Raw genomic sequence first — 15,384 nt, 5'->3', positions numbered from 1 at the left:
ATCGGCTATGCGAATGGATTCTTCGTTAAATCCTTCGCTCAGCAATGATCCCCTTTGTACCCATACGACGTGCGTGCGCATTGCCATGCATGCGCAGTAGAAACCTGATCGCTGCGCTGCGAAAATTGGCAGCGAACGATCAACTCGGAATGACCCCCTTCCTGCACTGTTACTTGGTTAAGTAGTCTGGTTTGTTCAGCTGTTGCTGTTTATGTTTCAAGTTTGGTTAGCTTGGCTTTCCTCTTGTGTGTGCTGGTTCGGAATCTCACCACTATCCTTATCTATCCTTCTTTCAAAGTATGTCCGTCTCCTCGGGCACAGTTTCCTAGACTGAGTCTGCTAGGAGGGGCATAGAGGGAGTAGCCAGGGCACACTATCAAATTCTTAAAGTGTCCAAGGCTCCTAGTGGACCACTTTACACCCCATGGTACTAAATGGATTCCCAGTATCCTCTACGGACTACGAGGAAAGGATTTACTGGTAGGTAATTAAAATCCTATTTTCTGTACTGGTTAATGCACAGTTACTATTTATTTGATTCTAATTCTGAAAGTAAAACAGTAAATATGATCACACCCGCCGGGGGCTATCCTATTACCACCGATAAACCAGCACGAGCGGTGGCTAATCGGGGGTTAACTGATGCTGCATCGGGTGCAGGCTGCTGACAGCTCCCGGTGCAGCGCTGCTCCTCCGGCTCCCCCCGGTCACATGGGCGCTCCCCGCCATGTGACCGCTGCCGGAGCCGGCGGAGAGGGGGGGATGCGGTCATGACGCTGCCCTGGCTTTCCTGCCAGAGGTCACCGCGCTGAGTGGCAGCTTACGGGCCGCGGCGCCATGCCTGCAGTCCCAGCCTGCTGCAAGGCATGAGATGCTGCAGGTTGTCCACGGTCATCGAACCAAATCCCCAGAAACAGCCCATATTCGTGCGAAAACGGAGGCTGTTTCTACCGAAAACACACAAGTTTCACTGAACCTGTGTGTTTTCGGGAGAAAGGGCATTTTTTTTTTTTTTTACAGGCGATCAATCTGTATAGCCTGTAAAAAAAAAAAAAAAAAATTTTTTGTGAAACATCTGGAAAAATCGCATACGTTTTTTGCACCTGATGTTTTACCGGGGCTAATAGGATATCCCCCATAGTGGGCACCCTGGTGTCATCATGGTTGGTTTCACAGCTTCCTAATGGATTTTGTAGCCTGCTAAGAGGCTTCCTGTTCTTGCTTTAGCCGTTTTTCCTGCTCTGCCTTATAGTACTCTTTCTAGCTCCAAAATATTCTATTTCTATTTAGTATTATTTAACTTTGTACCCACCAGACATTGTATTATTTGCACCTAAAGATGGTTGTTCTCTTTTGCATACAATCGTATATGCTGAACTTTTTTTCTCTAACGTCCTAGAGGATGCTGGGGACTCAGTAAGGACCATGGGGATAGACGGGCTCCGCAGGAGACATGGGCATTTTAAGAAAGACTTTGACTCTGGATGTGCACTGGCTCCTCCCTCTATGCCCCTCCTCCAGACCTCAGTTTGATACTGTGCCCAGAGGAGATGGGTGCACTGCAGGGAGCACTCCTGAGTTTCCTGTAAAGAAAGTATTTTAGTTAGGTTTTTTTATTTTCAGGGAGCCAGCTGGCAACAGACTCCCTGCATCGAGGGACTGAAGAGAGAGAAACATCCCTACTTCTCTGAGTTTCAAGGTCCTGTTTCTTAGGCTACTGGACACCATTAGCTCCAGAGGGATTGGTACACAGGTTTCATCCTCGCCGTCCGTCCCAGAGCCGCGCCGCCGTCCTCCTCGCAGAGCCGGAAGATAGAAGCCGGGTGAGTATGAGAAGAAAAGAAGACTTCAGAGGCGGCAGAAGATATCTGATCTTCATAGAGGTAACGCACAGCGGTGAAGCTGTGCGCCATTGCTCCCATTCACCTCACACACATTAGTCACTATAAGGGTGCAGGGCGCAGGGGGGGCGCCCTGGGCAGCAATATAAACCTCTCTAATGGCAAAAGTACCTATATACATGTACACCTGGGCACTGTACATGTATATAAAGAGCCCCCGCCATGTTTTGAAGTATTTTGAGCGGGACAGAAGCCTGCCGCCGAGGGGGCGGGGCTTCTCCCTCAGCACTCACCAGCGCCATTTTCTCCACCGCACAGCGCTGAGAGGAAGCTCCCCGGACTCTCCCCTGCTTACTGACTGTGACAGTGGGTTTTTCAAGAGGGGGGGGGGGCACATAATTGGCGTATGTAAAGTTATAACAGCGTTACTGGGTAAACATTCTGTGTTTTTTCCTGGGTCACATAGCGCTGGGGTGTGTGCTGGCATACTCTCTCTCTGTCTCTCCAAAGGGCCTGGTGGGGAACCTGTCTTCAGAAAAGAGCTTCCCTGTGTTTGGGGGGGGTGTCGGTACGCGTGTGTCGACGTGTATGAGGTTGAAGGCTCACCTAAGGAGGAGGAGGAGTTTATGAATGTAAGGTCCCCGTCGGCAGCGCCGACACCTGACTGGATGGATATGTGGAATGTCTTAAGTGCAAATGTGAATTTATTGCACGAAAGATTAGACAAAGCTGAGGCTAGGGAACAGTCAGGAAGTCAAACCATGCCTGTCCCAATGTCGCCGGGACCTTCGGGGTCTCAGAAGTGCACACTATCCCAAATAGTTTACACAGATACCGACACGGATTCAGACTCCAGTGTCGACTACGATGATGCATAATTACAGCCAAGAGTGGCTAAGGGTATTCGATATATGATCATTGCAATAAAAGAGGTTTTGCATATCACAGAGGAACCCCCTGTCCCTGACACGAGGTTATACATGTATAAAGGTAAAAAGCCTGAGGTCACCTTTCCATCCTCACATGAGCTGAACGAATTATGTGAAAAGGCTTGGGAAACCCCAGATAAGAGACTGCAGGTTCCCAGAAGGATTCTTATGGCGTATCCTTTCCCGCAAAAGGATAGAATACGATGGGAATCCTCTCCTAAGGTGGACAAGGCATTGACACGCTTATCAAAAAAGATAGCGTTGCCATACCAAGATACGGCTACTCTTAAGGATTCTGCTGATCGCAAGCAGGAAGTTACCATGAAGTCCATTTATGCACATTCTGGTACATTACTTAGACCGGCAATGGCGTCGGCCTGGGTTTGTAGTGCTGTCGCAGCATGGACAGATTCCTTATCAGCGGGGATTGAAACCTTAGATAAGGATACCATCTTAATGACCCTAGGGCATATAAAAGATGCTGTGTTGTATATGAGGGATGCTCAAATAGACATTTGTTTACTAAGTTCTAGAATAAACGCTATGTCTGTTTCTGCTAGGCGAGTCTTATGGACCCGACAGTGGACGGGTGATGCCGACTCTAAGAGGCATATGGAGTTTTTGCCTTACAAGGGTAAGGAGTTATTTGGAGAAGGCCTCTCGGACCTCGTCTCCACAGCTACGGCAGGTAAATCGAATTTTTTGCCTTATGTTCCCTCACAGCCTAAGAAAGCGCCTCATTATCAAATGCAGTCCTTTCGTTCGAATAAAAGCAAGAAAGTATGTGGGTCGTCCTTTCTTGCCAGAGGTAAGGGCAGAGGAAAAAAGCTGCACACAGCTAGTTCCCAGGAACAGAAGTCCTCTCCGGCCTCTGCAAAGTCCACCGCATGACGCTGGGGCTCACCTGAGGGAGTCCGCTCCAGTGGGGGCATGTCTTCGACTTTTCAGCCACATCTGGGTTCATTCACAGGTGGATCCCTGGGCAATAGAAATTGTTTCTCAGGGATACAAGCTGGAATTCGAAGAGGTCCCCCCTCGCCGGTTTTTCAAATCGGCTCTGCTGGCTTCTCCCTCGGAGAGAGATTTAGTGTTAAATGCAATTCAAAAATTGTACCTTCAACAAGTGGTAGTCAAAGTTCCCCTACCGCAACAAGGGAGGGGATATTACTGAACTCTGTTTGTGGTCCCGAAACAGGATGGTTCGGTCAGACCCATTTTAAATTTCAAATCCCTGAACCTATACTTGAAAAGGTTCAAGTTCAAGATGGAATCACTCAGAGCGGTCATCGCCAGCCTGGAAGGGGGGGATTTTATGGTTTCCCTAGACATAAAGGATGCGTACCTTCATGTTCCAATATTTCCACCTCATCAGGCGTTCCTGAGATTTGCTGTACAGGATTGTCATTACCAATTTCAGACGTTGCCGTTTTGGGCTTTCCACGGCCCGAGGATTTTCACCAAGGTATTGGCGGAAATGATGGTGATCCTGCGCAAGCGAGGTGTCACAATTATCCCATACTTGGACGATCTCCTCATAAAGGCGAGATCTCGAGAGAAGTTACTAGACAGCGTGTCACTGTCATTGAAGGTGTTACAGCAACACGGCTGGATTCTCAATATCCCGAAGTCGCAGCTGGTTCCTACGACGCGTCTGACCTTCATGGGCTTGATTCTGGACACGGACCAGAAAAGGGTTTTTCTTCCGACGGAAAAAGCTCAGGAACTCAGGACTCTGGTCAGGAACCTGTTGAAGCCAAAACAGGTGTCTGTGCATCACTGCACTCGAGTCCTGGGGAAGATGGTGGCATCATACGAAGCCATTCCCTTCGGCAGGTTCCATGCGAGAACTATCCAATGGGACCTGCTGGACAAGTGGTCCGGGTCACATCTTCTTATGCATCGGCGAATCACCCTGTCTCCCAGAGCCAGGATATCTCTCCTGTGGTGGCTGCAGAGTGCTCACCTCCTAGAGGGCCGCAGGTTCGGCATTCAGGACTGGATCCTGGTGACCACGGACGCAAGCCTCCGAGGTTGGGGAGCAGTCACACAGGGAAGAAATTTCCAAGGTCTTTGGTCAAGTCTAGAGACTTGTCTCCACATCAACGTCCTGGAGTTGAGGGCCATATACAACGCCCTACGTCAAGCGGAGGCATTACTTCGCGGCAAACCAGTACTGATTCAGTCAGACAATGTCACCGCAGTGGCTCATGTAAACCGCCAGGGTGGCACAAGGAGCAGTGGCAATGGCAGAAGCCACCAGGATTCCTCGCTGGGCGGAAAATCATGTCAGCGCACTTTCAGCAGTGTTCATTCCAGGAGTGGACAACTGGGAAGCAGACTTCCTCAGCAGACACGATCTGCACCCGGGAGAGTGGGGACTTCATCAGGAAGTTTTCGCGCAGATCGCAAGTCGGTGGGGACTGCCCCAAATAGACATGATGGCGTCCCGTCTCAACAAAAAGCTAAAAAGGTATTGCGCCAGGTCAAGAGATCCTCAGGCTGTAGCTGTGGATGCCCTGGTGACACCGTGGGTGTATCGGTCGGTCTATGTATTTCCTCCTCTTCCTCTCATTCCCAAGGTGTTGAGAATAATAAGACAAAGAGGAGTGAGAACAATCCTCATTGTTCCAGATTGGCCACGAAGGACCTGGTATCCGGATCTGCAGGAGTTACTCACAGAAGATCCGTGGCCTCTTCCTCTAAGACAAGACCTGCTGCAACAGGGGCCCTGTCTGTTCCAAGACTTACCGCGGCTGCGTTTGACGGCATGGCGGTTGAACGCCGGATCCTAGCGGAAAAAGGTATTCCGGATGAGGTCATTCCTACGCTAATAAAGGCTTGGAAGGACGTGACATTAAAACATTATCACCGAATATGGCGAAAGTATGTTTCTTGGTGTGAGGCCAGGAATGCTCCTACGGAAGAATTCCATCTGGGTCGTCTCCTTCACTTCCTACAAACTGGAGTGAATTTGGGCCTAAAATTAGGATCTATAAAGGTTCAGATTTCGGCCTTATCCATTTTCTTTCAAAAAGAATTGGCTTCCCTTCCTGAAGTACAGACGTTTGTGAAGGGAGTACTGCATATTCAGCCTCCTTTTGTACCTCCGGTGGCGCCTTGGGACCTTAACGTGGTGTTAAGTTTCCTTAAGTCACATTGGGGCAGATGTATTAACCTGGAGAAGGCATAAGGAAGTGATAAACCAGTGTTAAGTGCAAGATGATAAACACACCAGCCAATCAGCTCCCATATGTAAATTAACAGTTAGGAGCTGATTGGCTGGTGTGTTATCACCTTGCACATATCACTGGTTTATCACTTCCTTATGCCTTCTCCAGGTTAATACATCTGCCCCATTGGTTTGAACCACTCAAAACGGTGGAGTTAAAATATCTCACTTGGAAGGTGGTCATGTTGTTGGCCTTAGCTTCGGCTAGGAGAGTTTCGGAACTAGCGGCTTTATCACATAAAAGCCCTTATCTGGTTTTTCATATGGATAGGGCGGAATTGCGAACTCGTCCTCAATTCCTACCAAAGGTGGTCTCCTCTTTTCATATGAACCAACCTATTGTCGTGCCTGTGGCTACGCGTGACTTGGAGGATTCCGAGTCACTTGATGTGGTCAGGGCTTTGAAAATTTACGTGGCCAGAACGGCTCGTGTTAGGAAAACAGAGGCTCTGTTTATCCTTTATGCTGCCAACAAGCTTGGTGCTCCTGCATCTAAGCAGACTATTGCTCGCTGGATATGTAACACGATTCAGCAGGCGCATTCTACGGCAGGATTGCCGTTACCAAAATCGGTTAAGGCCCATTCCACTAGGAAGGTGGGCTCTTCTTGGGCGGCTGCCCTAGGCGTCTCGGCACTACAGTTGTGTCGAGCAGCTACTTGGTCGGGGTCAAACACCTTTGAAAAGTTCTATAAGTTTGATACCCTGGCTGAGGAGGACCTCATGTTTGCTCAATCGGTGCTGCAGAGTCATCCGCACTCTCCCGCCCGTTTGGGAGCTTTGGTATAATCCCCATGGTCCTTACGGAGTCCCCAGCATCCTCTAGGACGTTAGAGAAAATAAGATTTTAAACCTACCGGTAAATCTTTTTCTCGTAGTCCGTAGAGGATGCTGGGCGCCCGTCCCAAGTGCGGACTACTTCTGCAAGACTTGTATATAGTTTTTGCTTACATAAGGGTTATGTTATAGTTCATCGGTTGTGAACCGATGCTATGTTGTTGTTTCATACTGTTGACTAGATAGTTTATCACTAGTTGTACGGTGTGATTGGTGTGGCTGGTATGAATCTTGCCCTTGGATTAACAAAAATCCTTTCCTCGTACTGTCCATCTCCTCTGGGCACAGTTTCTCTAACTGAGGTCTGGAGGAGGGGCATAGAGGGAGGAGCCAGTGCACACCCAGAGTCAAAGTCTTTCTTAAAGTGCCCATGTCTCCTGCGGAGCCCGTCTATCCCCATGGTCCTTACGGAGTCCCCAGCATCCTCTACGGACTACGAGAAAAATATTTACCGGTAGGTTTAAAATCTTATTTTTTTATAAAAACAGACCAGGGGGTATATTCAATTGAAGTCGAAGACTGCCGTCTGTCGAAAAGACGGCAGTGTTCGACTTTTAAAGGTCGAATCCTGATTCGACCTGTTCAGTATTTTGCTAAATTTTTCGAGAAGTTGATAAATTCGACTTGTCGAAAACCACGTGGATCGGCGTAATAGCTGCCGATCCACGTGTTGATGTCGAAAACGGGGCCAAATCCGACAGGTTTTGTCCCCTTTTTTGACCATCTCAGTCCGACATCAAAATGATGATGGACTGAGATGCGGACCCAGAGGAGGCGAGGGGGGGAGCCGCAGGGAGACGGGTGGGGACAGCCGGCGGGCATACAGGGAGATCAGCGCTACTGTAGCACTGCAGCTGGATGTCACTCAGCCGCCCGACCTCACGACAGCTTCCACCCGGCTCCACCACGCTGCTGGAGCCGGGTGTTAGCTGCCGTGAGGTCGGGCGGCTGAGTGACATCTTGCTGTAGTAGCGCTGATCTCTCCTGTATGCCCGCCGCCGGGTGTCCCCCCGCGGCTCGCCCCCCTTCTCCTCCTCTGCATCCCATCTAAATTCGACTTGAAAAAGTCGAATTAAGATGGGATTGAATAGGGGTTGTCGGATCCATTCCGACAAATACATGTCTGAATGGATCCGACTTTAATTGACTATACCCCCATGTGTTGTATTTTCTGTTTTCTCTATCGTCCTAAGTGGATGCTGGGGTTCCTGAAAGGACCATGGGGAATAGCGGCTCCGCAGGAGACAGGGCACAAAAGTAAAGCTTTTACAGGTCAGGTGGTGTGTACTGGCTCCTCCCCCCATGACCCTCCTCCAGACTCCAGTTAGATTTTTGTGCCCGGCCGAGAAGGGTGCAATTCTAGGTGGCTCTCATAAAGAGCTGCTTAGAGAGTTTAGCTTAGGTTTTTTATTTTACAGTGATTCCTGCTGGCAACAGGATCACTGCAACGAGGGACAGAGGGGAGAAGAAGTGAACTCACCTGCGTGCAGGATGGATTGGCTTCTTGGCTACTGGACATGAAGCTCCAGAGGGACGATCACAGGTACAGCCTGGATGGTCACCGGAGCCACGCCGCCGGCCCCCTCACAGATGCTGAAGCAAGAAGAGGTCCAGAATCGGCGGCTGAAGACTCCTGCAGTCTTCTTAAGGTAGCGCACAGCACTGCAGCTGTGCGCCATTTTCCTCTCAGCACACTTCACACGGCAGTCACTGAGGGTGCAGGGCGCTGGGGGGGGGCGCCCTGGGAGGCAAATGAAAACCTTTAAAAAGGCTAAAAATACCTCACATATAGCCCCAGAGGCTATATGGAGATATTTACCCCTGCCTAAATGTACTAAATAGCGGGAGACGAGCCCGCCGAAAAAGGGGCGGGGCCTATCTCCTCAGCACACGGCGCCATTTTCTGTCACAGCTCCGCTGGTCAGGAAGGCTCCCAGGTCTCTCCCCTGCACTGCAGTACAGAAACAGGGTATAACAGAGAGGGGGGGCAAAATAAATGGCAATATATTAATATAAAAGCAGCTATAAGGGAGCACTTAATCATAAGGCTATCCCTGTCATATATAGCGCTTTTTGGTGTGTGCTGGCAGACTCTCCCTCTGTCTCCCCAAAGGGCTAGTGGGTCCTGTCTTCGTATAGAGCATTCCCTGTGTGTCTGCTGTGTGTCGGTACGTGTGTGTCGACATGTATGAGGACGTTATTGGTGTGGAGGCGGAGCAATTGCCAAATATGAGGATGTCACCTCCTAGGGGGTCGACACCAGAATGGATGCCTTTATTTGTGGAATTACGGGATAGCGTCAACTCGCTTAAGCAGTCGTTTGCCGACATGAGGCGGCCGGACACTCAATTAGTGCCTGTCCAGGCGCCTCAAACACCGTCAGGGGCTGTAAAACGCCCCTTGCCTCAGTCGGTCGACACAGACCCAGACACAGGCACTGATTCCGGTGGTGAAGGTGACGAATCAACCGTATTTTCCAGTAGGGCCACACGTTATATGATTTTGGCAATAAAGGAGATGTTACATTTAGATGATACTACAGGTACCACTAAACAGGGTATTATGTGGGGTGTGAAAAAACTACCAGTAGTTTTTACCGAATCAGAAGAATTAAATGACGTGTGTGATGAAGCGTGGGGTGCCCCGATAAAAAACTGCTAATTTCAAAGAAGTTATTGGCTTTATACCCTTTCCCGCCAGAGGTTAGGGAGCGCTGGGAAACACCTCCTAGGGTGGACAAAGCGCTAACACGCTTATCAAAACAAGTGGCGTTACCCTCTCCTGAGACGGCCGCACTTAAAGATCCATCAGATAGGAGGATGGAAAATATCCAAAAAGGTATATACACACATGCAGGTGTTATACTACGACCAGCTATTGCGACTGCCTGGATGTGCAGTGCTGGGGTAGTTTGGTCAGAGTCCCTGGTCGAAAATATTGATACCCTGGACAGGGACAATATTTTACTGTCGTTAGAACAAATAAAGGATGCATTTCTTTATATGCGTGATGCACAGAGAGATATCTGCACACTGGCATCACGGGTAAGTGCTATGTCCATTTCGGCCAGAAGAGCTTTATGGACACGACAGTGGACAGGCGATGCGTAGAGGAGTTATTTGGGGTCGGTCTATCGGATTTGGTGGCCACGGCTACGGCCGGGAAATCCACCTTTCTACCTCAAGTCACTCCCCAACAGAAAAAGGCACCGACCTTTCAACCGCAGCCCTTTCGTTCCTTTAAAAATAAGAGAGCAAAGGGCTATTCATATCTGCCACGAGGCAGAGGACGAGGGAAGAGACAGCAACGGGCAGCTCCTTCCCAGGAACAGAAGCCCTCCCCGGCTTCTACAAAAGCCTCAGCATGACGCTGGGGCTTCGCAAGCGGACTCGGGGGCGGTAGGCGGTCGTCTCAAGAATTACAGCGCGCAGTGGGCTCACTCGCAGGTAAATCCCTGGATCCTGCAGATAATATCTCAGGGGTACAGGTTGAAATTAGAGACAGAGCCACCTCGCCGTTTCCTGAAGTCTGCTTTACCAACGTCCCCCTCAGAAAGGGAGACGGTTTTGGAAGCCATTCACAAGCTGTATTCTCAGCAGGTGATAGTCAAGGTACCTCTTCTGCAACAAGGGAAGGGGTATTATTCCACTCTATTTGTGGTACCGAAGCCGGATGGCTCGGTAAGGCCTATTCTAAATCTGAAGTCCTTGAACCTGTACATAAAGAAGTTCAAGTTCAAGATGGAGTCACTCAGAGCAGTGATAGCGAACCTGGAAGAAGGGGACTTTATGGTATCCTTGGACATCAAGGATGCGTATCTCCACGTTCCAATTACCCCTCACACCAGGGGTACCTCAGGTTCGTTGTACAAAACTGTCACTATCAGTTTCAGACGCTGCCGTTTGGTTTGTCCACGGCACCTCGGGTCTTTACAAAGGTAATGGCCGAGATAATATTTCTTCTTCGAAGAAAAGGCGTATTAATTATCCCATACTTGGACGATCTCCTAATAAGGGCAAGGTCCAGAGAACAGCTAGAGATGGGTTTAGCACTATCTCAAGAGGTGCTAAAGCAGCACGGATGGATTCTGAATATTCCAAAATCCCAATTAATGCCGACAACTCGTCTGCTGTTCCTGGGGATGATTCTGGACACAGTTCAGAAAAAGGTTTTTCTTCCCGAAGAAAAAGCCAAGGAGTTATCTGACCTGGTCAGGAACCTCCTAAAACCAGGAAAGGTGTCTGTACATCAATGCACAAGAGTCCTGGGAAAAAATGGTAGCTTCTTACGAAGCAATCCCTTTCGGCAGATTCCATGCAAAGGGATCTGTTGGACAAATGGTCAGGGTCGCATCTTCAGATGCACCTGCGGATAACCCTGTCGCCGAGGACAAGGGTATCCCTTCTGTGGTGGTTGCAGGAGGCTCATCTATTGGAGGGCCGCAGATTCGGCATGCAGGATTGGATCCTGGTGACCACGGATGCCAGCCTGAGAGGCTGTGGAGCAGTCACACAGGGAAGAAATTTCCAGGGAGTGTGGTCGAGCCTGAAAAAGTCTCTTCACATAAGCATTCTGGAACTAAGAGCAATCTACAATGCTCTAAGCCAGGCGGAACCTCTGCTTCAAGGAAGACCGGTGTTGATCCAGTCGGACAACATCACGGCAGTCGCCCATGTAAACAGACAGGGCGGCACAAGAAGCAGGAGGGCAATGGCAGAAGCTGCCAGGATCCTTCGCTGGGCGGAGAATCACGTGATAGCACTGTCAGCAGTATTCATCCCGGGCGTGGACAACTGGGAAGCAGACTTCCTCAGCAGACACGACCTTCACCCGGGAGAGTGGGGACTTCATCCAGAAGTTTTCCACATGCTATTAAACCGTTGGGTAAAACCAATGGTGGACATGATGGCGTCTCGCCTCAACAAAACACTGGACAGGTATTGCGCCAGGTCAAGAGATCCGCAGGCAATAGCTGTGGACGCGCTGGTAACACCTTGGGTGTACCAGTCGGTATATGTGTTTCCTCCTCTGCCTCTCATACCAAAGGTATTGAGGATTATACGGCAAAGAGGAGTAAGACTAGTGGCTCCGGATTGGCCAAGAAGGACTTGGTACCCGGAACTTCAAGAGATGGTCACGGACGATCCGTGGCCTCTACTTCTGAGAAGGGACCTGCTTCAGCAGGGTCCTTGTCTTTTTCAAGACTTACCGCGGCTGCGTTTGACGGCATGGCGTTTGAATGCCAGATCCTAAAAGGAAAAGGCATTCCAGAAGAAGTCATTCCTACCTTGATAAAGGCAAGGAAGGAAGTCACCGCGAAGCATTATCGCCGTATTTGGCGAAAATATGTTGCGTGGTGCGAGCAGCGGAGTGCTCCGATGGAGGAATTTCAACTGGGTCGTTTTCCTACATTTCCTGCAATCAGGATTGTCTATGGGTCTCAAATTGGGATCTATTAAGGTTCAAATTTCGGCCCTATCAATATTCTTCCAAAAAGAATTGGCCTCAGTCCCTGAGGTCCAGATTTTTATCAAAGGAGTACTGCATATACAGCCTCCTGTGGTGCCTAAGGTGGCACCGTGGGATCTAAATGTAGTTTTAGATTTCCTCAAATCCAATTGGTTTGAACCACTAAAGAATGTGGATTTGAAATATCTCACATGGAAAGTGACTATGTTACTGGCCCTGGCTTCGGCCGGGAGAGTATCTGAACTGGCGGCTTTGTCTTATAAAAGCCCTTATTTAATTTTCCATTCGACATAGGGCAGAGCTGCGGACGCGTCCGCATTTTCTCCCTAAGGTGGTGTCAGCATTTCATCTGAACCAGCCTATTGTAGTGCCTGCGGCTACAAGTGACTTGGAGGACTCCAAGTTACTGGACGCTGTCAGAGCATTAAAAATATATATTGCAAGGACAGCTGGAGTCAGAAAATCTGACTCGTTGTTTATATTGTATGCACCCAACAAGATGGGTGCTCCTGCGTCTAAGCAGACGATTGCTCGTTGGATCTGTAGCACAATCCAACTTGCACATTCTGTGGCAGGCCTGCCACAGCCTAAATCTGTAAAGGCCCACTCCACAAGGAAGGTGGGCTCATCTTGGGCGGCTGCCCGAGGGGTCTCGGCATTACAACTCTGCCGAGCAGCTACGTGGTCAGGGGAGAACACGTTTGTAAATTTTTACAAATTTGATACCCTGGCAAAGGAGGACCTGGAGTTCTCTCATTCGGTGCTGCAGAGTCATCCGCACTCTCCCGCCCGTTTGGGAGCTTTGGTATAATCCCCATGGTCCTTTCAGGAACCCCAGCATCCACTTAGGACGATAGAGAAAATAAGAATTTACTTACCGATAATTCTATTTCTCGGAGTCCGTAGTGGATGCTGGGCGCCCATCCCAAGTGCGGATTATCTGCAATACTTGTACATAGTTATTGTTAACTAATTCGGGTTATTGTTTAGGAAGCCATCTTTCAGAGGCTCCTCTGTTATCATACTGTTAACTGGGTTTAGATCACAAGTTGTACGGTGTGATTGGTGTGGCTGGTATGAGTCTTACCCGGGATTCAAAATCCTCCCTTATTGTGTACGCTCGTCCGGGCACAGTACCTAACTGGAGTCTGGAGGAGGGTCATGGGGGGAGGAGCCAGTACACACCACCTGACCTGTAAAAGCTTTACTTTTGTGCCCTGTCTCCTGCGGAGCCGCTATTCCCCATGGTCCTTTCAGGAACCCCAGCATCCACTACGGACTCCGAGAAATAGAATTATCGGTAAGTAAATTCTTATTTTCTTTTCCATAAACTATTTAAATGGTTGAAACATCATTCATTAGTTGCAACACATCCCACAACAATTGTTTTTTTTTTTTTATTATACCCCACCCCCAAGGACGTAGCTACCATAGGCGCAGGGAGTGCAGCTGCTATGGGGCCCAGAATTAGAGGGGCCCACCTTCCCTGTCAAAGATAAAAATGTTATATTCATTTTTCACCATTGGTAGATACATAGGGGCCCTTTTAAGCATTTTCCTTGGGGCCTACAATATATTTAGTTATGCCCCTGGACCTGCACATTATAATGTGGTATAAAATGAATTGGAGGACATTATACTTTTACATAATATGAACTGGGATGCTGTAGTGTGGCACAATATGAAGTGGAGGCACTATATTGTGGCATAATATGATCTGTGGCACTGTAGTGTGTCATAAAATGAACTGCGAGCACTGTATAATATGAATTGGGGATACTGTGTGGCATAATGTGTACTGGCAACCCTATACTGTGACATACATGAAGAGCACTACTATGGGGCATAACATTAACTTAGGCACTACTTTGGCTCAGAACTAGGGCACTATTATTGTGCATAAAATGAACAACTGCTGTGGAGTGGGGTCTCGCTAGAAACATTTGGACAAGGGCCCCTTCAAAATATTGCTACAGGGCCCACAAAGTACTGGCTACACCCCTGCCCACCCCCCTGTTTAAATGTAAAATATTACAGATCACATACATACATATACAATATTGATGAGAAATATATAAACTGTATGTAGACCTTTAAAAGAAAGATTATAGTAAAGTAAAGGCTTGTTTTCTTTTCTTTTTTCTTTCAGTTGAACTTGTATTTTATTTTATTTGTATACATTTATTTCCGCATCTGTCAGCTGTCATTTTAGTCTTTCATGATTCCAGTGTTCTCTAAGGACGTATAAAAAATATCTATTTCCATTTGCAGAAGCAGTAGGGAGCTGCCTGGGAGAACTGGGACCTGTTGACTTTTGCACTATAGCCCTACAGCACAGGAAAGATTTGCTCTGTGACAGAGCTGTGGATGTTCTACAAGACAAGGAACTTCATTGTCTGCTCCTTATTCTGACATTAATAAATAACGCCCTGACAGATCACTGGTGCGTATCTCCAGCCTATTCCTCTTCTCTCTTACAGTCTTATACTTAAGGGCCCTACACATTTAAAGATCCGCCGCCGAGCTGCCCGACGGCATATACAGCCGACAGGCGACGCGGCGGGGGGGGGGGGGGGGCGGCAGTGACAGGGGGGGAGTGAAGTTTCTTCACTCGCCCCGTCACCCGGCTCCATTGAAGTGCAGGCAAATCTGGACGAGATCGTCCATATTGGCCTGCATGCACAGGTGACGGGGCACCAGCGATGAACAAGCGCGCGGCCGCGCATCGTTCATCACTGGTGCCTCCACACTCAAAGATATGAACGTTATCTCGTACAATAATGAACGAGATCGTTTATATCTCTGAGGATTATCGGCCAGTGTGTAGGGCCTATAACTCTTACTGTGTCAGAAGGATTACATTATCTGAACTACTTACTTACTGTAGCTGAGAGCCCCCTGCATAGTCCCTGGACTAATTGAAGTTAAAAATGAAGGTGCGGCAGATTGCTTCCTCTCATCGAATGATCTGTCATTGTTATGGCAGTCTTTCCAACTTACTGTATACATAAAGTGTGTGTTTGGGTAAGTTGTACCCTTACTGCAATAAGCCAAAACTGGTGTTACAGTGAAGGTGGTGG

The 15,384-nt window shown here is 48.7% G+C and overlaps 1 protein-coding gene across 3 annotated transcripts in view; it reads left to right on the top strand.

Moving 5' to 3' along the window:
* The window catches only part of ATM (ATM serine/threonine kinase), a 434,777-nt gene that overhangs the window by 233,084 nt on the left and 186,309 nt on the right, over window positions 1–15,384 (top strand). For all 3 annotated transcript variants that reach the window (XM_063951603.1, XM_063951598.1, XM_063951604.1), the window contains exon 34: window positions 14,576–14,747. In XM_063951603.1, coding sequence (XP_063807673.1) covers window positions 14,576–14,747 — 172 coding nt within the window. The remainder of the gene's footprint in view (window positions 1–14,575; window positions 14,748–15,384) is intronic.

Source organism: Pseudophryne corroboree, chromosome 2 (assembly GCF_028390025.1).
Source record: "Pseudophryne corroboree isolate aPseCor3 chromosome 2, aPseCor3.hap2, whole genome shotgun sequence".
Classification (NCBI taxonomy): Eukaryota; Metazoa; Chordata; class Amphibia; order Anura; family Myobatrachidae; genus Pseudophryne; species Pseudophryne corroboree.
This window is presented reverse-complemented; position numbering and strand designations above follow the sequence as displayed.